General features: G+C 26.9%; 1 protein-coding gene across 1 annotated transcript in view; it reads left to right on the top strand.

The window, feature by feature from the left end:
• LOC100209306 (uncharacterized) overlaps positions 1-25375 on the top strand; it is a 78795-nt gene that overhangs the window by 29441 nt on the left and 23979 nt on the right. Inside the window, exons 8-22 of the mRNA XM_065789610.1 lie at positions 2334-2389; positions 2544-2645; positions 3257-3328; positions 4439-4623; positions 8291-8369; positions 8485-8566; positions 13430-13478; positions 13628-13712; positions 14517-14585; positions 14872-14982; positions 19413-19493; positions 19569-19622; positions 21168-21321; positions 22706-23004; positions 23171-23330. Of these exons, the coding sequence (XP_065645682.1) occupies positions 2334-2389; positions 2544-2645; positions 3257-3328; positions 4439-4623; positions 8291-8369; positions 8485-8566; positions 13430-13478; positions 13628-13712; positions 14517-14585; positions 14872-14982; positions 19413-19493; positions 19569-19622; positions 21168-21321; positions 22706-23004; positions 23171-23330 (1638 nt within the window). The remainder of the gene's footprint in view (positions 1-2333; positions 2390-2543; positions 2646-3256; positions 3329-4438; positions 4624-8290; positions 8370-8484; positions 8567-13429; positions 13479-13627; positions 13713-14516; positions 14586-14871; positions 14983-19412; positions 19494-19568; positions 19623-21167; positions 21322-22705; positions 23005-23170; positions 23331-25375) is intronic.

The following is a 25375-nucleotide window of genomic DNA, read 5'->3' as shown; positions in this document are numbered from 1 at the left end:
CTATTGCACTTCAATTCTTTCTATTGTACTTCAATTCTTGGATCTACTTTGCTATTAGTTACTTTTCTTGTTCCTTAATTTTTCTTGTTGTATTAGCTAGAGATGCCATGAATAGTGGTTTTGCCAAATACCAAATATTCAGCAAGGCGCTTGGCCGAAGCACCAAATATTAGACATATGTTAACCAGCTTCGGGCATTTTTGTTTCTTTTGTGACTGGACCATACTGCACACATTATTTATTGACTGATCAAATTGTTTTAACTATAGTTTTGTATTATATAATGTATAAAAGTATCATACTTTTCAAATCATTCAAAAAAATTACAAAAATAACTTGCTCAGGCTTATATTTCATTTGGTTGATTTAGGTTTATGTTTCATTAGGTTGTTTCAGAAGTTTCTATAGATAGATATACCATAAAGAACTCCAAGCCTATCAAAAATGATATTTTTACTACAGCCTGAACTTAAAGCAAGGTTTAACTTTAATGGAAATATCAATTATATGGTTGCTTTTTTTGTTAATGCATGTTTCAAAAAGTAATTTCCTAGGATTTGTTAAAATATATCAAGCAAAACAAAAAAAAATTTAAATGCTTTGAAAAAGATTGTGATGTGTGACGCACATCACCGACTTTCTTTCAGTGAAAGGTTAGATCAGTGAAAAGCTAATCCTCAGTGAAAGGCTGCTTAGCACTGATGAACCATCACCTGGTGTCTAGTAGCACCTGTGGTTGTTCATCTTCACTTCATAAGAAAAAGAAATGTAGATGAAAATGATCAAACCAATCTCTACAAAAAATACAATTGCAAATGAAATTAATTTTTACATGAAACTGCTTGCCTAAATTAGCCAGTAAAATCTTACAAGTGATGGTCAGCAAGCACAAAATATTATTTTAACAGAACTTTTTGAAATTTTTTTTTATTTGCTGGTGGCACTGTGCAAAGTGATTAGATACTTTTGGGAGTATGTATAATTTATGAGGAAAAGCATAGTCCTTTTTTATCATCAAAAAATAAAAATATTTTTATTATAACTTAACACTGATAGATTTTAAGTATCAAATATGATACATGAAAGAAGATAACAAAAATAGCTATGTATAGTCCTTTTTAAAATATTTTGTTACAAACTGGTGCCCAGCAGAATAGTTTTCAATATTGGCCGAATACCGAATACGAAAAAAGAAGCCAAATAGCTGAATACCAAATAGTCACAAAATATTCGTGAGATCTCTAGTATTCGTGAGATCTCTAGTATTTAGCGTTTTAGTAATTATAATAAAACCAATGTTACATTTAATATCTTGAGAATGAACAACATATGATTAGATTTTTGTGCATGTTTAAACCATTTATTTAGTCATGTTAAAAACTGGTATGATGAAAATTAAATTTTCTTTGATAGCAAAAAACTTCCTAACATATATATAATAACACCTTATTACTCCAAGCTCAATCTTTTCTTTCATTGCTCACTTTTTTCTATATATTTTTGGGGAGAAAACCCAGCAAAAATTCTCAGACTGTTAGCCAGGAATATATTTTTTATCATGTTTTTGTGATATTGGGATATTTATTGTTATTTTACAAAGTATTGGGAGTTTTTATTAACATTGTCCGATTCCTTCAAATAAAGAAAAAAAAAGATCATTGAATTTTGGAAAATATAAACTCATTGGGAGTTCAACGCTATACGTTGTTCCATTAGGCTGGCTAACACCTTGATTCTATAATGGAATTTGATTGGACCTATATAGGTATTTTTAATGGTCCAATAGAGATTTACTCATTGGTTACTTAGTGGACTAATTGTGGCAGCTGCCAAAAGTGGCACTATTAACATGTCAAAAAGTTATCAGCTTGCCATTTATAGCGGCTGCCACTAATGCTGCACTATATAACTCATGAGCAAATTTCCAATGAATAGCTAAAAAATTGCCTATATAGGTCCACTGCAAACCCACTAAAACAATGTTTGCTGGGAAAGGTAGTCTGAAAGGGAGACCTTGAAAGGAGGTTCAGAAGCTCAATTTATTTTGTTAATTACTTAGTAGTAGTTCCTAATAAATAATTATGTACAAAGTTTTTACTTTTAGAAATTTAGGAATCTAAATTTTTAAAAAATTTAAGATAAGTTTTTTTGAATTTTCTCATCAAGATTTCTATGAACAAATTTTAAGATTTTGAGATCAAAAATTCTTTAGTTCACTTTTAGTAATCTGCCACATTTAAGATAAGTAAAAGTTAAAACTTTTTATATAAATTTTTTATAGTATGTGTTTATAAATTATCATATTTGCATCGTTATTTTTAACATTCTTTTAGCAAATATTAAACAAGGAAAGAGTTACAAGAAAAAAAGAAGTATTTCCTCTTCAATTGTAAGTGTATCACTTTGTTACTTTTTGTAAGTTTGTATTGCTTGTTTTTAGATGATAAGTTTGTTATTATCTTTATGCTCAATAGTAATTATAGTTTAATTATTTTATTGTTTCTCCAGGGACCAATTGAATTTTTATTGTATTGTTTTTTCAGGGAACAATTGATTTAGTCAATGTTGAACCACAATATTTACCTTATATAACTAAAAGTGAAACGCTGTACGTTGAAATGTTTGTTAGCTGTGATCACAGAATGGTAAATATTTTAAGTTTGAATTTGAATGAAGTAATTTACAATAAAAAAAAAGAGTGGATTAGTTTGTAGTTATAAACAATGACTTTGTTTCAACAAAATTTTTCAAAAATTACTGTGCCAACAAACTCATTAAAATAATATCAGACACAAAAATTATATTTTAAATTTTAAAAAATTTACAAATTAAAGTTAAATTATATATAACTATATAAAATCAATGCTATAATAATACTCATGAACTGAACAAATTTAAAATATCAATATAAAATAAAAAAATAATTTATAAATACCATTTTTGTGTTTGGATCACAACTGTTTAACTATTAGTTAGGATTAATTTGCAAAGTTTGATGTTAATAGCCTAATTTTAGACTTTTTTAAAGAAATTAAAAAATAAATTTTTTTTGTACTTAAGTTTTTAAATGCAATTTCAAATACAGAGTTATTGGTTAAATTTTTTTTTTTTTTTAATTTATTTATTAAATTTCGTTTTTCTTTAGTTTTTAAATATTTTTTTGATTTTTACACATTATTTTGTCTCTAATTTTGATTAAATTTTTAATTATTTTGCAAGTTTATTTTTTTAAACTATTCTTGTCTCTTTATTCTAGTTACCTACATATAACAATAATCGTTCTCTATTGATCGAAAGAGTCTTAAATGCATATGCTCAAGTTGACAAGGTTTGTTTTATGTGAACTATGTAAACATAATACATAAAAAAACATATAATTCACAAAATAAATATATGTGATCTTGATGTAAAGCGAAGTGCAGAAAAACTGTTACAAATGCTTAAACCAATTTCTGTTGCATTAGACCTGATGCAGAGGGACAGTTTTATTATTGGTGACAGCATAGTGATATGAAAAACTTTCAAAAGCAATGAACACCTTTGCGTATCACAGATGCTGAGAAGCAGTTAAGCATAGGAGCAGGCAATGATCTCAGCTTGTTTCTTGGCTATTATTATTAATCTTAAGTAGATATTTAATTGACAAAGAAATAAAGATTAGAAAAGGATTTTACGGCTTCAGTTTCCATTATGAAAAATTTCATTTCTCTTAATGGAGAGCTTTCTTTGTTAGTTTTGTTATTATTTTAGAAGTACAAAATTTTAGAATGTTAAACAGCTGACTAGGATTAAAACATTGATTATTTATAAGCATTCAATTAAATCTCCTCTTTACCACAGAGTTTCTTGCGTTTGTTAGGTTAAATGTAAATCATAATTCATAACTTCAGGTATAAGAGGCTTGTCGTTTAACTTGCCATTCTTTGAACTTTTTCAAAAGATGACATTTTTTTGGATTTCAGACTGGTGCTGCAATATTCAAGATAGGGTCAAACAAATGCTTTGTGTGATGTTTTAGCAATTAAGTTAAAAAATTCAAATTTTAATTAAACCTACCTTTGTTAGCTCTATAAGTGCAATTTGTCTCAATTTTGCCCAGATCTAAAGGGAGTTACTGTCTTCAGTGTATATTTTTATTTTGTATAAAAGTTGCCAGGGAGGGTTGTTTATGAATATTGTGAAAAAAAACAGTCCAATTACTGATCCTTGTATTACTCAACTGTTAACTTGACACTAGACTATACATATCTTGTTTTTAAACATTTTTCCTGTTTGAAAAGTTACTTATTTCTAAATAAAAATAATTCTTTTGTTTTCAGGTTTTCATTATATATTCATGTTTTTTTTATATTTATGTAAGGTAAAACTTTATTGTAAATATTTTTTTTTTACTGTGCAACATTTAAAAAAAATCAGTTTAAGTTATTGTTTTTCATAGGCATATCAAGCCATTAATGTACGTATAGTAGTTGTTGCAATTGATATCCAGGAAAATCAACCTGCATTTACGCGTTTTACAACAGGTGGAGCTGAATTAAACTCATTCAGAGATTATGTTAACAACGTGATAAAAAAGACTTCATCTTTTAAAGATGTTGATTTTGATGATGCCATGTTTTTAAGGTAATTATTTGTATAAAATAGATAATTTTAGGATTAAAAAAAGGTTCTGTTAATTGAGAGTGAATTTAAGACACAACTTATCCAAACCTGTCTGACACAGCTTTGTAACTTTTAAAAACCCAAAAAGTTTTAAATCTAAAACGCCATGTTTCTGTTTTAAACACCATAAAAAATATAGATTGTGATCTAATGCTGGTTTATAATTTGTAAAATAAGTATAGACCCTATTTTTGTTATATTTAACAGGTTTGGATCCCAATAATAAATTATAGCTGTGTTACTTAACACAGCTATAATTTATTAACCACCCTGGTGACCAACCTTAATTAATTTTGGTGAAGTAAATTTGAAACAAGTTTTATAACATAGACTATATGATTATAATATGAAAAAGACCAGCATGCCAAACCTTATCAGAAACTTATAGTCAAGAACAGTAGCTTTTGCCTTTCTACCTCCACATCCAATGTACAATAAAATTTTTCAGTTACAGCAGTAAGTAAGTCAGCCATAGAATGAGAAAATTAAAATATGTATTGATTTTTAGAATCTTAAGTCTAATAACTTTAGAAAAGTTATTAGACTTAAGATGACATGTGCAAAATTATTTGATTAAAGACTTAAAGGCCTTACTAGTAATAGAGAAAAAATGGGTCAATAGTTGGAAGGATTACAGTGTTCTCCAGAGTTTATAAAAATTGGAACCACATGTAGCATTTTTTAACTGGCAGGAAAAAAATATTATTGAACTGATGAAAAGTTACTTCAAAGACCATGAATATTTGAAAAAAAAATTAGATTAAATCAATTAAATGGTGATGGGTTTATTATGTTTAATATTTTTATGTACTTTATTCATGTTTAAAAGTAAAAAGAACTTGACTCGATCAACAATAGAGAAAGGCACCCCAATCAATAAGCTATGTAATTGCCTCAGAGTTGCTAATTAACCAAATGTTGTAACTAAGGGCTCTTTATTTGACAATGCGCACCAAAAGCACTAACAGGGACACCATTCATGTGCAATAGGAACTGTTAATACTCTTATATTTTACAACTGTTGATAGAATTAGTCTCTCTGAGAGCTACCACGGAACTCATAAAACCTTATTAACAGCCCCCCTCAAAACCATTAAACTTTTTAGAGTTTTAGAGCTGTACCCTTATTAGGAGATAACATGGAGTTGCATAGCCACTATCAAGGAGACACAAGAAAAAAGCCATGAGTAGATTTAAGAAGATCCAGCATTCATTATCCTAAGCGGAAAACTATGTAACTCAGGTTTTCATCTATGTTAGCCTAATAGAAAAAGAAGAGATGGTCAAATTTGGTCAACAGAAGTATTCTGCTTACTCCTGCTGGATGCAGTTAACATCAGCCCAAATTGAGTATTTTTATTGAGATACTATCTCTAGTTTTACTCAACCAAGTTCGCCAAGGCAGAGGTGTTTTAAGCCAAAGTTTATTCCTCCTAAGACTTTGCCTAAAAAAGTGAATCAAAGCAGCAGGACATAGGGCAAGCAGTACTGGATTATATGTTACTAGTAGCAGGGTGATTGTAATGATCCTCAACCTATATACAAATCCAAAAGCTTAAGTCTTACAGCTTGTAATGTATGGTTCACCTTTTAAACTGCAGGAATAGATTGCTTGCCAAACAATAAACTTGAGAATTAATTTCTCAGTTTGAATATACTAAAATTTGTTGACAACATTTCAACCTTTCAACTGACAAAATTATTACTGGCCTCTGTAAAATGTCTTTTTTGCAATACGTTTCATTTTCTTTAATTAGGGAGTTTTTACAATTTATAAGTTTATATATCTTTTTTGAACAACAAACTGCTTTAATCTCTCCATCAATGGATTGCTGTAATGTTTTTTATTTTATATTATTTAGTTATTCCAACATTCAAGAGGGGATTTGCAGCTAGTTTTGCAGCGCAAAACAACTCTGCCAAGTTTTTTGATTGAATTGTGGCGTTTCATGTCAACCCTAGTTGACAATGGGTTTATTTGATTTTTGTGTCTAGTCTTATTTAACAAAAAAAAAGATCGTACCATTAATTTAACTTTTTTTTTTAATATATTTTTTTGTGTTTGAATCCTTTTGATGAAACAGCATCCTCTGTATTTCAATTATATTTATCTTAAAAATCTCCCACCTCCCAAAAAAAAAGTTTGTTAAAGTTCCTCAATATTTATATATTTTGAAAGATCAAGTTATCTCATTTAAACACAAAATAGCATTAATATATCAAAAAATTAATTTAACTATTAATTAGAACATATTAACATATTAAACTTCAAAAATAAATAGCAAAAGTGATGAGTTTAAGCAAAATGGTAAAAATTGATTGGAAAAAATTAGTTTAATCATTCTTTTTATGTGGAGCTGTAAAGTAAGAACTTATCTCTGTAAACTTTACAGTTATAAAAATAATTATTTAAGCCAAAAAATTTTTTGTCAAAATAAATGTTAACAAGTTGTTTTTATTTTTTTTTATTTTACATTTGAAGTACATTTTAATATACTTCAAGAGGGTTTGATAACTTTATCACAGAGCATTTTGGAGTATCTCTTACTGGTTTTTTCATGATAGAGTTATTAAGTCATAGCTGGTATTCAACCACAGACTTTTTAATGTTAAAGCCACTTGAACCATGGTTGGGGCTTTTTTTCATTCTAAAAAATAACAAGAAAACTTAAAGATTATTTGGAGAACAAAAATTATATTAATTCTTAACATTAAGTATTAACAAGTTTTGATTAAAAAATCAGCTTTCCTTCAGTTACCAAAAAATGTGTCTTGTTCAAAAGTTTATAGACTTGATTACCTCAAAATGTAATAATTTTTTATTAAGTGAACCTATTTTAAAAATCAGGGTTGCGCATTTTTATTGTGACAATGTACCACTATGGATTAATGTTCAAGGTTTACAGGTTCTTCCTCCTCCCATAACCACAAATAAATTAAGTTTTAAATCTGAATTTTTCTTTTTTCTGCTAAAAAAGCCTCACCTCCCTTTTTTAAACATATACATAAATATCTGTATATATATATATATATATATATATATATATATATATATATATATATATATATATATATATATATATATATATATATATATATATATATATATATATATATATATATATATATATATATATATATATATATATATATATATTTTTCCTGCTAAAAAAACCTCACCTCCCTTTTTAAACATATACACAAACATGTATGTGTGTGTATATATATATATATATATATATATATATATATATATATGCGGTAGTGGTGTAGTGGTAAGAGCGCTCGCTTTATAAGCGAGAGGTTCGGAGTTTGACTTCCACCACGTCCCTGGAAGTACCGCTCTCAACTTAGTTTCTCCGCGCAGCGGCCTTGCTCGGGAAGGTTCGTATTTCGGAGTTAAAGAATTGAGAGAGGGTTGCACCACGAATAACAACTAAAAAATAAAAAACACAAAAAAATGAGTAGCCTCCTCGACTGTAGTGGCCCCCCTCGGGCCTTGGGAGGTGAATAATCTAAAAAAATATATATATATATATATAATAAATTTAATAACAAAGTTTGCTAGCCTATATTTGCTATATAAAAATTTTCAAAGATTTTTTTTTAAATATTGTTGATTTTGCAGTCATGTAGGTTGGACAGATTGCGCTGGAATGGCTTGGGTGAACTCTATGTGTGGTGAAAATGCTAACAGTGTTAATGCAGTAAAGTTTTAATATTTTTGTTGTTAAGTAAAATATGCTGTAATATTAATAATATTTATTGATATTTATTTATTTTAAGAGTAAGTTTTTAAAAAATTTAAATATTTAAACACAGTGGGATTATAACAGCATAAGTGGCCCAATAGTTGTGCTGGGTCATGAATTTGGACACAATATGGGATTTAGTCACGATGAAGGTATGTGTGTTAGTAAAATTAAATTTCATGTCATTTTTTTACTTTATTACAACTGTATTATATAAATTAACAAATATGTATAACAGAAGCTTAGAAATGTAACATTAATATGCTAAACTTTTTAAATATTTGCCTGCGATTATTGTAAATTATTGTGTTAGGTTTGCTTTATCTTTTTACGCTTATATCGGCTATAACTTAATGGATGACAGCAATTCAAAAAATTTTTTAGAAAATGAGATATTTTTAGTCTAATTTATTTTAAATCATATAAAATTGGTGTGAATGCATTAATTTTATTCAACATTCATTACTTAATACTTTGAACTTAGAGTCAATCTATTAACTTACTACTTTTTAATAACTTAAAGTTAATAAAAAATAAAAAAATGTTGAAGATGGCACTTCTAATGTATATTAAGACCATCCCAGTCAGTATAATTTACACATTAAAAAAGTTCTTTTAGTACTGGAAGTATAATTATGGAACAAAGACTCATTTGAATTTTTAGACTTTTTTTAATTCTTAATTAAATTCCATTACATCAGTTGGAGAAGATTAAAATCAACTGACAAACGAAGTCAAAAAAATTGTAATGGTCAATAGAATCCTTTATATTCAATGTAAAAGCAGAGGAAACCTTTTTGGTGCTCTTACACAATGCCAATTGGTGATTAGAATAGGTAAAATGAAATTATACTGTCTATACCACGCTCAACTAGCTGATAATGCATAAATGTTGATAATAATCACTTGAGTGTGTTTGTTACTGGCGAATAAATAATAACGAATTAAATTTGAAGAGCAATCATTAAACTTAAATGGCATCAAGAGTTTGTTTGCATCCAGAAGATGCATTTTAATATGTTTGCGGATAATTTATAACAACTTTTAATAAGAATTGTCTTGATCTGATATCTTTTAATAACAATTATCTTGAATTGATTGAAAAAACAATTACTTTTTTTTTTTTTTAATTCTGATTTACTCACAAAAAGGCTGCAAGCAACCTCTATTAAGTTGGGAATTACTAGTAAAAAAGAATAGAGTTACAGAGCAGGGAAGCGGCTGACAGAAGACTTAAAAAGTTGAAGGTTATGTGAGTCAGGAAAACATGAAGATGGGAGAGAGTTCTAAAAGGTTGAAGTGTGGGGAAAAAAGTTAGACAAATAAAAGTTTTTTGGGCCTGCAGGGACAAATACTGTAAAAGAATGAGATTTTGATGAATGACGAATTAATCGAGAATGAGTTTTGGTTGATAGAACTAAGGATGAAAGCTCCTTTGAGCAGTGACCGTGAGAGTATTTGTAGAAAAGAGAAAGTGATGTAACTTTACAATGATGGGAAAGAGGCTCAAGCTTAGCAGATAGACCGGGTCCAACTACCAAAGTTGTTTACTACCAAGATCAGTAGTAAATATAATCCAAGAAGAGTTAAAGAAGAGAACTCAGTGAGAGGGTTGCCATTCATCAATATAGGAATGTCGACAGTACTGCAATAATTGTTTGCAGTAAATAACTGAGTTTAGTTAGAGTTAAAATTTACAAGCCACTGTGAGCTACAATCAGTTACAGAAATGAGATCAGATTTAAGATTGACTGCCTGTTTTTCTGAGCGATCGAAAAAATAAGACTTTTTGTCAAGACAGGAGTATAAAGTTGAGTCATCAGCAAAAAGAGCTACTTTAGATGTAAGGTTGTCAGAAGATCATTAATGTAGATAAAAAAAAATAGGACCAAGGATAGAATCTTGAGGTACCCCAGAAGTTGCTGGAAAAAAAAGAAAAGTGTTGGGTTTTGACGATGACTTTAATAAAGTTGTTAGAAAGAAACGACTTAATAATCTCAAAAACTTTCCCAGGTACACCATAAGAAACAAGCTTATGGAAAAGACTAACATGACAAACTTTGTCGAAAGCCTTATTTATACAATAGCCCTAGCCTCTCTGCCTCCATCTAATGCATGGTAAAATCTTTCAGGCACAGCAGTCAGTAAGTTAGCCCTAGAGAGAGAGGATGGAAAACCATATTGATTGTCTGACAACAAGTCATTTGACTCAAGATGGCATGTGAGAAATTTGTTTATCAAAGACTTAAAGACCTTGATAATAACAGAAAGGAGACTGATTGGACAATAATTGGAGGGGTCAGAATGTTCATCAGAGTTTTTGAAAATTGGAACAATAAATGCTGTTTTCCAGCAAGCGGGAAAACAAGACTCAGTCAAGCATTTATTAAAAGGTTTAGAGAAAATTGAAGAGAGTTCCGGGGAACAATTTTGTAAGACTATGACAGAAATGTTGTCTGGACCACAAGCCGTAGAAGAGTTTAATTGAGATAAAACTTTAGCAACGGAAGCTGGAGTGATTTGAATGTTTAATAATGGGTTAACCTGTTTAATTGGAATGGAAGGAAGAGAATAGCCATAAAATTTGAGAGTCGAATTAGAAGAGAAGTTCTTTGCAAACAATTCAGCCTTGGGAGAGGTAATAAGATCAGTCCCATGAATGAGAGATGGAATGTTAGACTTTCCTTTGTTAACAATGCTGTTGAAGATTTTCCAAAAGTCTCTTGAACCTAACTTCTGAGATAAGATACGAGATTTAGTGAACTGAGAATAATGGAGCTTAGCATTTGAGAGCACCTTTTTATAACGATTTCTTGCAATAATAAATAGCTGTTTGTTCTCAAGATATTCTTTTGAAAAAGATAAAGAAAATGATTACAAGTAGATGTAGCAGCTGCACAAGAGTACCATGGAGTAGAAAGAGGCTTGACTTGGAACTAACGAGAAGGAACAGCATCTGTTCCTGCCTGAATCCAGGAGGTTACCTAGTAGGCGCATTTTTTAGCTGAGAGGGAGAAGACATCAGCCCAAGGACCGTCACAAAGAAAATCATGAAAAAGGTCCCAATTAGCTTTAGGTTAGTAGTAAGTAGTGCGATGATAGAGTGAGTCTGAAAATGAAGTAGGAGATGAAAGGTTTTAAGAGATCATGGCATGGTCAGAACCACCTAAGGGAGAAAAAGGAGAAACTGAACACAAGGATCAGAGACCAGACATAAATCAAGTAGTGAAGGTAAATGATTAGGGTTGTCACGAAAGGGAGTAACTAAGTTAAGTCACTATCTGAGTAAGAGATTGAGAAATGCAGAAGTTATAGGCTTTAGTGCAAGCAGGGTCAGTGGCGTTAGAGCCAAGCCATTTAGTGTGATGAGCATTAAAGTCACCAACAACAACAATATTGGTAGAGGGGTAATGAGAGAGAGCATGGTCAATTTGATCAGAAATTATATCTAAAAGAGTACAGTCTTGGAACAATAAAGAACAGAGAGAAAGGTGATAGAGTGAAGAGGTGCTAAGCGGAAGCACATTTTTTTTTTTTTTTGTGTTATTCACCTCCTCAAGGCCGAGAAGGCCACTACAGATGAGGAGGCTACTTAATAGTGGTTATAACCCTCTCTCAACTCTATAACTCCGAAACACGAACCTTGACAAACAAGGCCGCTGCGCGGAGAAATAAGTTGAGCGCGGTACTACCAGGGACTTAGTGGGGATCGAACTCGGAACCTCTCGCTTATAAAGCAAGCGCTTTACCACTACACCACTACCACACATAAAGGAGTGGTCAAAGGATTCGAACCTGATTTTACGACAAATAGGTGAATTGATGCATATGTATACCATTAAGCCATTTTTTCATAATTTAGACAGTTAATGTTATCGTAGGGTGCACTTTCTTTTCTCAAACTAATAATAAGTCAAACACTTTTGTTATAACAAACAGTATATTATATATTAATACAATAATAATATATATTATATAATACTGATATGTTATAAAATTTACATATAATTAATAATAAATAGTTTATAAATTTTATTTAAAATTTGTGAGTTCAACTATGAAAATTGTCCAAAATATGAAAAAAAGTGCCTAATTTTTGTAAAAATACTCTTTACAAAAACCCCTTATCTGTATTTATTTTTATGACTTTAATTGATTACTTTAAACCAAGTAATCAATTTTCTTAAAATCCAACATAGCAATTATTGAGTTAATCAAAAATTTTAGAAATTTTTTTCTTTAATTATAGTTTTGCCCTGTTAATTAGTCACATTTCAGTCATTTTTCCATTCAAAACAACGCTGACCCACCCAGCAAGACATTATTTTTTTTAATTTTTTTTTTTTTTGCAGATTTGGAATCTCCATAAAATTCTTTGTAACCTTGCCATTTTTGAAATTGAAAAAGAATTAAAATCAACACACCCTAATATAACACTGACTTTAAAAATCAATTGAGTAGATATAATGCAAGACAATAGTGTAACATTAGCAACATTGTTGTTAAGTTGAACAAATTTTAAGTGTTTAGAAAAAAGTATCAATTTGATGCTTAAAACACATTTTAGTTAAGAAAGGTTGGTGGTGAAGGAAAGGTTGGTGATAGGAGATTTTTTTGAATTAAACTGAATGGAATTGGGCAATTTTCCTATTAACCATTCTTTTCTTTACAGAAGCTCTGTCTGATGTTATGCAGACAATATTTGACAAAGATATATTAAAATTTTCTAGCCTCTTTTCAATTAGTTCTGCACATACCTTAGCAGGACTAGATCTGTAAATTTAACTGTAAGATTTTTAAAATTACCATCATTTCCATGAAGATTATTCCATAATATTTATGACTACAAAAAGTCTGACTCAGTAGTTAATGAGTTCATTATACTGCTTTAATGTTGAAGCTGCATAATTTGCAAAATTGCAACATTCCGATTTTTTTAATGTTTAGTTTTGAATTTTGCAATATATTTTATTGTAGCTTGTATTAGCTACAGCATTGAAAATTTTGTTTTTTAGAAATCTGCAAGTGTTTAACAAAGAGGGGATGCTTTATGGGAGGAGAAAAGTAAGTATCATTTTTGCTAAACTATGCTTTTTCTATAAAGTTTAAAGAATAAAACTTTTTTTAAATTAAACTAAGATGGTGAAAACGAATTTTCTTAATTTATCTGTATTATGTTTATTTTAGGTGAACAATTTTTTATTTAATTTCAGGTCAAGTAGACCAGGTTTCTCAGACTGCAGTATGGAAATGTTTAAAAAAAATGGATATCCTTGTTTAACAGATTATCCTTCTGCTGTACGTACATTTTAGATAAAATTTCATCTCCAAGTTTTAATAATTACTTATTAAATTTGTATTTGTATGCAATTGTTTAAAAAAAAAATTTTTTAATTTGGGGAACAAATTCAAAGTTTAGTGAAAATATAAAAATTGAGGCTATACTACATTTATTAGTTTTTGCCCATCATTTTATGAGTAATAAGCTTTTACCCATCATTTTGAACAAAAATTATGCTTAATTACCTTGAAAAATTTTTATTATGTTGTGTTATGTTACATAAAGCTGCAGTCTTGTTAAACCCATTATCTGCTAAGCATCTTTTAAATGGTTTAAATGGTTCCATTTGCAAACAATGTAAATATTTTGAAAATTTTTTTGAATGCCCTATTAGTTGTCACCTAAGTATGATTCACAAAAATTCACTGAAAAGAAAAGATATTTTTTTATATAGTAACAAAGTCTTAAACATGAGAAGAAGGAAAGACTTTGTTCTTTTACTACATAGTATGTCTCTAATGTATTGCACAGATCAAAAAAGAATTTCTTTTTTTATATTATTCATATAGAACATTTAATAAACAAGTCAAAGTTAAGTTTAGCTTAAAAGGTGGAGAAAACAAAGAGCTTTTACTTGAATAAAATTGCTTAAACATGAACAAAAAAGTTAGAGTGATTGGGCTCTTTCTTTTTTGTATGACATTTCTGTTTATCCAGTTTTTTGTTGTTGTTATTTATATTTAATTAATAATTTTTGAATTTAATTTTGACTTAGATTTTAATAAAATTGAATTTATTTTGTTAACTGGATTTTGATTTAGCCCATGACTAAATTGTGTGGCAACGGAGTTCGTGAAGAAAATGAAGAATGTGATTGTGGAACTTTAGAGGTTTTAAAAAATGCATTTATAAATAACTTTTTTTTTTTTTATCTATAAAAAAGTTTTATAGTTTGGTTTTCATAATCTTTAGAGTATGAAGAACAAACAAAAAATATCTTATAATTTTAACAAACAATAATCATTTTAGGCTTTGTTTTTTTATTTTTAAATTTATCATTGTGAACACATCAATTTATTTATTACAATTCTTACTTGTCTAAAAGTATTATAAATAATATAGAGTATCTTTTAAATAAAGCAAAAATATTCATACAATTTAAAATATTAACTTTAGATGTGCAAAAGAAATGGTGATGATTGTTGTGAGCCAAATAATTGTGTATTAAAACCCAGTGCCCAATGTAGTTATGTGAAAAATCCTGAATGCTGTCAGCCATCTTGCTTGGTAACTAATTTATAGCAAAATAATAAGATTTATAATAATGATTATTATAATAATGTATTTTTTTAAGAAAAATTAAATGTCTATGATTTTACATTTATGTGGTTTTGACAGGTTTGTCTGGATTACCATCCAAGGCTTATGAGATCCTTCTTTCTTAAAATTAATGTAATGGTTTTAAGATGAAGCATTTTTTTATAAGTTTTCACTCTCTTAATTTAATTTACCCTATTCTTGTGTTTTCACTTTTATCATAAAGGTACTCTAAAATATTAAAATAGATTTTGCAATATCTGATCTATTACTTTTTTCAAGTAAAGCTATCAGATTAAACTTATGAAAATCATTTGGATCTCATGAAAGCTAAAGTAATTGAGGCAGGCACTCAAGAAAAACATCACAAATACTAGTTCAAAGAATTGTTAAAGAACTTTAAAAAGATCCATTTTTATCATCCACAAAATTAACAAAAAAACTTGAACTTTAAATCTCTAATCATACTGCAACAAGGAAAATCATTTATATAAATAAGAAATATAACAGGACCAAGAATAGAACCTTGCATTACCCCAGAATGCAAACAACAAGATTTAGTCAAGCACTTATTAAAGTTTAATAAGAGTTTTGGCAAACACTTTTGAAGGAGAACACTTTTGTAAGACTATGACAAGAATATTGTCTGGACCACAAGCTGTAGAAGAGTTTAATTAAGAAATGACTTTAGCAAAGGAGGCTGGAGTGATTTGGTTGTCTAACAATGGGTTAACCTGTTTAAATGGAATGGCAGGAAAAGTATGACCATTAGATTTAAGATTCAAATTAGAAGAAAAGTTATTTGCAAATAGTTCTGCCTTATCCTAGGGAGATGTAAAAAGATCAGACCACTTTTCTAGACTTTGCTTACTAAGTGAATCTACAATGTTACCAATATTAAAGTGATAATAATAACTATATGCTTGACCTGATAATATTAATGTTAATTTTAAAACTTAATTAAAGATAAAAAAAAAATTATTTTAATTTAAGTATAAAATCTGTTCAATGACCATAAATCACTAAAGTCAGGTTTAAATCCTCACACATACCAATGCAAAAAAAAAGATTTCAAACCAAAGTTTTTTTAAAAGGCAGCCTATTAAACATTATAAAATTTTAGATTTCTTTAATGAACCAAATTCAATAAAATCAAAAATTTATCTTTTACTAATATAAATCTTTGTAAAAGCATTTTATAAAAATTTTTCTAAAATATTTTGCTTTTTAAAAAAAACTAAAAACTACTAATCTATCTAACTACTTAAAAGGAAAAAAGAAAAAGAAGAAAAAGGAAAATAATAAGATGATAAGATTTAGTTTTAGAAGATTTTAAATCAAGTGGTTCAGTATTTATTTCAAACCAGTCTTTAAATCATGCATAGACTTAGTTGGCACATATATTTCAACTACAACCACAATCAAATAATCAGGATGCTTATGGTATCTTCATACTGTCAAGGGTATTTCTTGCAAAATAAATAATTTTCAGGCAAGTCTCAAAATTTCTTTTTTTCACAGAGTTTGTCTGATTTCAAACAAACTTTCAGTTATGGTTGTAGAGGCTGACTACTTAAACAAATTTAAATCAAGACTGGATAAGCAAGACTGGATAAATGTATATAAATAAATAAAGTTAAAATTAAAAAAAATTTTATAAAAATCTATATAGAAAAGAAAATGTTGAATTAAGTCTGCACAGCACTAATTTGAACACTGCAGACACTTTAAGTAAACACCTAGTCCCTTTTTTTTTGCTATAGATCTCTTTGCTATTATAGATAAACTCATTAGTCAATGCAAGAACTAATACCCAAACTCATTAGTCAATGCAAGAACTAATACCCAATTAAAATAACATATTTTAAGATTGTAAGATTATCAGTGACATTTTATTCAGACTGTAGTATAAAATAAAATATAAGATAAAAAGATAAAAGATAGAAAGATAAAAGAAAAAAAAAAGATAAAAAAAAAAAAAAGATAAAAAAACCTTTTTTCCATATACCCAAAACCTTTGGTTAAATCAATGATTTTTAAAATATATTTTCTTGTCTGCGAAACATTTTTTGTGTGTGTTTTTAGTGTTGCAGGTAATATTTTGATTCTAAGTTTCACTGCATTGATTATAGATTTTTATAAACCTTTTTTTTTTTAATTTTGTTAATTATATTTTGTACACACACACACACACACACACGCACGCACACACACACACACACACAAAAGGGTGTTTTTTTTTATTTTTTTATATTTTTTTATATTGCTTTTTTAAAATACTAAAACTAATTTGTTAAAATAGTAGTATAATATTTTTATTAATTCCTACTTATTTCGTTAAGTAGCAATTTTTTTGTTTTTTAAAGAAAACATATAAAAATTGTTATATACACAAATATATATATATATATATATATATATATATATGTATGTATATACATATATATATATATACATACATATATATACATATATATACATATATACATATATATATATATATATATATATATATATATATATATATGTATATATATATATATATGTATATACACATGTATATATATGTATATATATATATATGTATATATGTATATATATACATATATATATATATACATACATATATATACATATATACATATATATATATATATATATATATATATATATATGTATATATATATAAACATATATATATATGTAAATATATATATATATATGTATATATGTGTATATATATATATATATATATATATATATACATATATGAATGTATATATATATATATATATATATATATATATATATATATGTATGTATGTATGTATGTATGTATGTATGTATGTATGTATATATATATTACTAGATAGATATATATATTTTGTCAAACTTTCAGAGAAACCCCCCTCCCCTCTCTTAAGAAAAAACACTAAAATAAAATTAAAAAAAAAGAAAAAAACATTTTAAATAGTAGTAATAGTAGTAGTTTACAACTTCAAAAAAAAGTGATTAAAAGTAAAATGTTCAGAAAAAAAATTTAATTCAACTTTTAACTTATACACATTTTTTAAATATATATAACCATTTACAAATGCTTTACAAAAGTTTGCTCTGAACAAAAAGTGAATAGGAGTAAAAGTGATTACTGCATGCAACACTATTGGTTTAAACTTCTTCCAGCGCATAATAGAAGGTAAAAAAATTAAATTCACACAACCTAACGAAGAACTGCAAGTCAATATTATGTCAATAATAAAAAAATCCTTTCAATTATGTAATTTAAAAAAGCAAAGAGAAACATTAAAACTTAAAGAGAATATTTCTTGATGTTTTCCAAAATTCTATGATAAAGAAATAACTATTAAAATCTTTGACAAGGTCTTCAAGATCTTCTTTCACATAACAAGTTTATATTTTTAAGTTGGTATATTATAATTAATAGTTGCAATTCCATGAATGTGCTAATCCTCTTTCCTTTAACTTTAGACTTTATCCAATTTCACATTGAAAGTAAATTATTTCTAATTGAGTCTGTTATAACAAAATAGTACTTTGATAATTTGTATAAACCAGGTGTTGGCACATTTAAGAGGGAAGAGTTTATTACAAAGTACAATTATACAATTATAAAATTATAAATCTTTATAAATATACATTTTATCAAGATTTTACAGTTTTTAAAGAGCTACTAACATCTTGTTTTTAATGTTATAAAAGTATTTATACATGTAGCTGGAGAGCCACATTTTAACATTGAAGCTTTAACATCAAATTTAACTTGCCAGCAGCGGGTTGCCAACTCCTGCTATAAATATTTAAATAGTATGATATAGACTATGTACTTACATAAATTTTTATGTAAGTACATAGCAATGTTTCCTCACAACTTCTTTATGGTAGGCAAGGGCACAGGGTACCGCTGCCCTAATAATTTTCCTAGAATAGCCCCTTATATATATATATATATATATATATATATATATATATATATATATATATATATATATATATATATATATATATATATATATATATATAGCTGTTCATCAAACTTACACAACTTAAGTATATTGTACTCATAATAAAAAAATTTATTGAGCAGATTTATTTCTCTTGATACTTTAAATCTGTGTTGTATTAATGCTTATATTTTTGCAATTAAAGAAGAACATTTCTCTAAAAGAATCTAAGTCTTATTTTTTTGAAGTTGAGTTTGAGTAACTTTTAAACTAAATCAGGGAGAATAGGTAGTGAAATAGGGAAGTATCAGAGAAAAATCAGGGAACTCCACCTTAAAATATTGGCAGACACCCTGTATGTGCATATAAAATAAATAATAATGAAATAAATGGGTTTTTTCATAATTATAAAACTTTTTCATATATTTTTATCTTAAGTTCAGGAAACAAGGAACTTTATGTAGAGAAGCAGCTGGTGAATGTGACTTACCGGAATTCTGTGAAGGAGACAAGGCTATTGTATATATAGTTTTCTTTTATTTCAATGTCTTATATATTTTTCTTATAAGTTTAAATGATTAATTTTTGCTTTAGTGTCCAATTGATAAAACTTTACGTAATGGAATTCCCTGTGGTAATTTTGTGAAGGTACTTGCCCATCTTTAGTTTCTTTACATTTAATTTAGCTATTCTATATATTTATATATGTTTATAAACATAAATATAAACATACCTAGTCTGTTATTTTGAAATTTATGTTTATAATATATATATATATATATATATATATATATATATATATATATATATATATATATATATTTTCTTGTTAAGTTAAGTTTTAATATGAAAATTCTTATAAGTGTATTAAGTTACACTACAATTATGAAAAACAAAAAAAAGATCACATTTGAGAGTAATTACTCAAAACTTTAATGAATGGAAATGATTGGCTCAAAAGTAAAAACTACTTTTTCTGAACACATATTTTTATAAAACGTTCCATAATCAATAATTCATAATGTACATAATAAATATTTAACAGAAGCTGTACAAAAATTAATTACATAAGCATCTAAGACTGTGCAACAAATTTCAATAGAAATGAATATTCCACAATCGACAGTTGGCTATACAACGAAATTTTTTTGGCAACAGAATCATTTCCAAGCATTGCAGAAATACGGAAGGCCAAAACCAACAACTTTTTGCCAAGCTATTATTGTGAGTGATGAGTCAAAGTTCAATATGTTTAGCTCTGACATTTTAAATATGTTTGACGTCCAGGTCACCAAAATGATGTTAAGAACCAAGTTCCCACAGTGAAGCATGGTGGTGTCTCAGTAATGGTTTGGTCATGTTTTAACCGTGATGGAGTAGGTCCAATCTATCAAGTTCAAGACACTATGGACAATGCATTGTTACAATTGATTATTCTTTTATACAGCAACATGTATAAAGGAATAATCAAAGACATAATGCTGCCACATGCAAAGAACAAAATTGCATGGTTGGACTTTCTTAATAAGGCCTTAGTAAGGCCAGCACAATCTCCAGACTTGAACCCAATAGGACATCTTTGGGAGCACATTGAGTAAATAATTAGCTGTTGCAAGCCAACAACAAGATTTATTTGAGTTAATTAAAAGCATTTGAGAGGAAATACCAATTGATGTTTTAATTAATTTGGTTGATTCAATGCCACGTAGATGCAATGCTGTCATTGCGGCAAAAGGTTTTTCAACCAAATGCTAGCATTATGCACAGATTATAGACTATCTGTAACAGAATGTAATCTTATGTAACATATATTATATAACAGAAATCATCATAAAAAAATGCTGAAGATTTGTCATGTTTTGTATCAATATTGCTTTAAAGGAACATATTTAATTAATCTAATTACATTTAAGCCAATCATTTGCATTCTTTTATTAAAATTTTTAGTAATCACTCCCAAATTTTAATTTTCGTTTTTTTTTTATATTTGTAGTTTAATTACACATAATTAAAGTAAAATTCATTTTAAAGTTAACTTAATGAGAAAGTATAACAATAAAGCTGTTTGTCCAATTACTTTAGGACGCTACAGTATATAATAAACTAAATTTATAGTTATGTTTTATTATACAGAACTATCTTGAAAAAACATTTTTATTGTTTACAAAATGTTTTATTCAAAACATTTTTTAGTTTTTTGTTGGACCTACTGGCGATTCTTGGCGGGCTATTTCAAGGCTTTCTCCTCCAATAATCAGTAGATATTTGAAAATTTTACCAAAGCATTGGAATGTTGAAGGTTCAGCATGCTTTAAAGCTGATGTACGTGGTTGTCCTGCTGTTGAAGGTAGTATTTCAAATATTTGAATTGAACATTGTGCATAATAATATTAATATTAATTTATATATTAATAAATATATTAATTAAATTTGTTTTAAATAATTATAACTTTCATTTAATAAATTTATTATTAAAATAATCATAGTATGTGATGATAATTTGTTTTTTAAGAGTTAAAAAAGTATTCCAACCATTTTTTAGATTTTTTATTTTACTTGATTTTGTGTTAAATTTAATTTTTCAGTTTTTATTTCTAGTCATTTTTTTAATGTAATTTGTGTCATGTGACTTAATTTGTGTCATGTGATTTATTTGTTTTATTAGCTGTTAAACAATAATTTTTAACGTGAAATTTTTAACATGGGATGAAACTCAGTTTTATTCATTTACTATTTTTATGGCTATGACTATTAATTTCTATGGCTAGGCAACTATTATATTTTAGAACTGAATAATAACATTTACATCAACCTGATAATATATGATTGCATATAAATGTTTCATCATAACTAATTATTTTTCTATAAACTTTTTTATTAAGTTTTTATTATTATTTCATGAGAGTAACTTACACTTTTTAAATTTTTTTTTTATCATTTAAATGAAATAAACATGCAGAAAAACTTATTAAAACACTATTAAAACTAAAAAGTTACCAAGTATTGAACTTAAAAGATATACTATAATAAATATTATAAATATCTACTATAATAAACTAAAATGTTAAATATAGTATAAGTTTTATTTTTAAAATATTTAAAATAAATTAATTATATAACTGTAATGTTTTTTATTCTTATTTATAGGAATAAGAGAATTGCTTTAATACTTGTTTGACATTTATTTCTATATCTATATATTTTAAATTGTTACAACTAAGTATTATATTTACTGTGTTTAGTCTTGTGTCGCTTCAACCTCTATTGAATTACAGGTTTTCAGTGAGAATTCCTCATGCGGAATTAGTCTCTAAGGGAATATTTTTGCAATAATTTTATAATTTTTCATGTAATTTTCCTAAGTGAATTACTTATTCTTCAATCACTAGTCATTATTCTGAACGATTGTTAGAAATTATTGTTCAGATCTATATTATGTGTTTATTATTAATATATTATATAAAATTATATAATAAGATTGAAAATTTGTCTCTAAAATCTGGAATCCACAAATAGTTTAGGATACATGCTCAGGAAATTTTTTTTCAGTACTTTTTTATATTAATAATGAAGTTAATAAAGTTTCATTTTTTTTTTTTAAATTTATAATTGTATTAATTTTTTTTTATTACAGATAAATAATTTTTTAAACTTTTGTAGAATGATTTTTTACATAAAGTTATTCTTTTATCTTTGTTTGTATATATCTTATTTATATTCATTTTTTTCAGACTATGTCAATCTTCCAACTTCTATAACTTCAGCTGAATTATATTACCATTCTCCATTTTGTATTACTCCAAGTATTAGCAGCTGTAGTGAAACAGTTTTAGATGGAACAATCATAAAGTATATTGATAGGGATACACGATTAGGCCACTGTGAACATGATTACATGAAATTTTTGTTTGCTGCTGACGGTACATTAACACATGATTGCAGTAAAAAAAAAGTCTGTATAGACACTAATTTTAATTTAATTTTAAGAACTGATTGTCTTGGAGAAACGCCAAGGTTTCAATTAACAAAGGTTAGGAAATATTTACAAAATAAGTAAATAAGTATTTATAATATTTAAATTAATAAAAAGTTTTTCAATTTATTATTAAAAAGTATTTAAAAAAATTTTTATTCTTTTTATTTATCATTATTTATTTATCATTGTTTGTATATCTTTATTTAATGTTATGTTAAAGGAAAAATCACTTCAGCACATCCAAAGCCAAAAATGTGTACGATGTACTGCACCAGGAGGCAGTTGGCCTACACACGACGTTGCAGCCGGAGTAGACAATGGATCTGGAGAAACATGTATTTCAACATATGATCGAAGAGTAATAGTCATAAATATTTTAGGTAAAAAAATCTGTTTGTTTTTTTGCTGTTTTTCCAATTTTTTTAAAATTTTATTATTGGTAAAGTTTTTAAAGAAAATAAATAATTTGGCAATTTTTTTTTTTTTTGATAAATATTTTTATTTATGATTATTCATAGTTCCTCATTCAAAAAATACGCAAATGTTTTTTATTTTAAATAAAACTAATATTTATATTTTATTAGGAGATTTATTTTATTTTATCAGAATTTTTATGTAATTACTTTATTTATTAATGTTATTTTATGTAAAAATGAAATGTTTTTGTCTGATTTTTATTTTATTTTAAAAAGCTTTATTTACCAACTTTCAATACATTTGATACATATTGTTTCAATTTCAAATTATTTGATTTATGTACTATGGTGTGTCTATTTTTATTAAGTCAGTTCATGTACAGTCATGTACAGTCTATGCACTCACTAAATAACTTTATCTAACTAATTTCTAAATTATTCAGTGTATGAATATGTACTTTGTATTAAAAATAACTTTAAAAAAAAATACAAACTTTGCATTACCATTAGTTTAAAATTTTATGTGTAAAATATATAACTATTAATTAAAATTTGAAATAAAATGGTATTAACAAAAGTGATAAAAAAAACACACAATTTTTTTTTAAAGTTATTTTGAAAAATTAACTCAGCAGAAATAAATATATAAGAAAATGCACCACATAAAAAATGATTGATAATTATTGTTTTGGTTTGCACACAAAGTGTAGCAATACAGACAAGTTGCAAAAATAATAGAAACTTGCAGTTTTCTACAATCACATGGTTACAAACATTTATTTTTATTGTGAAAAAGGGTTTTAAAGTTCAATATATTAAAACATAAAAGGTTTATCTTATTTACCTGCAGTCAAGTGTACATTTGTTAACTGAAAAATTTAGGGAATTATGTGGTTATGTTTTTTAGTGAGTGAGTACAAATAAATGGGTATAAAGAAAAATAGCATTTGTTCCTTTTTAAGTTTTAAGTAAATTATTAAATTTTGAAGCTAAAATGGAGGCTGTCACCTAAAATAATTGGGAAAAATGTTGATTGTATCACTTTATTTTAGGTTACTTTATTTCAGATTACTTTATTTTGAGTTACTCTATTTTAGGTTACTTTATCTTTGGTTTATTGAAAAAAGTCAGATGCATTTTGCATTTTCTCTGTAATATTTGATCAAAGTAAGAACTCAAAAAAACATCTTTTCAGAACTTTATAATGAAGGAAATAAAATATTTTTTAAAGCAGTTTTTTTAATTAAAACTTTATTTAATAACTAGTTTTGGACAAACTTAGTCATAAGCATACTATGGGGGTAAGAGGAAATGCAACTTCCAACCTTCCAACCCCTCCTCCAATCTCCACTCCTGGATTTGGAAAAAAAAAAAGAAAAAAACAAATACTAAATTACAAAAAATAAGTAAATAAAACTAGAACAACATTACATTATACATTTATTATTGTTATTATTGTTATTATTATTTTTATTATTATTATCATTATAGTAACAAATTTCTTTAAATCTAAATCAGATGTGTTGTACATACAACCTGATATTATTATACTTGTTTTTTGAAGTTTTATCAAGTTCTTTAGTACATGTATCCATTCTTCTTCTTTTTTTATTGTATTTGAACTATTAGGAATAAAATTGTAATACACCCTTGCATCAGAAACTATTCTTACATCTTGCATCAGAAACTATTCTACCATCTTGCATCAGAAACTATTTTACCGTCTTGCATCAGAAACTATTCTACCATCTTGCATCGGAAACTATTCTACCATCTTGCATCAGAAACTATTCTACCATCTAAATAACTTTTTTCTAAATTTGCTCTAGTTTAGTCAATTTTATACTTTGAAAGTAATTTAAAACAAATGCCAGTTATTTTGGCTTTACAAAAAGAGTACTGTCATTAACATCCAAAATCTACCCAGTAGTTACTTGTTTTAGACTTTCTTGACAAACTACTTGTTTAAAAATCCCACCAATACCATCACAGGGGGGTTTACCATGGCT

The sequence above is a fragment of the Hydra vulgaris genome, chromosome 02 (assembly GCF_038396675.1).
Source record: "Hydra vulgaris chromosome 02, alternate assembly HydraT2T_AEP".
In the NCBI taxonomy this organism is placed as follows: Eukaryota; Metazoa; Cnidaria; class Hydrozoa; order Anthoathecata; family Hydridae; genus Hydra; species Hydra vulgaris.
Note: the sequence above shows the minus strand (reverse complement) of the source record. Positions and strands in the feature narration are given on the sequence as shown.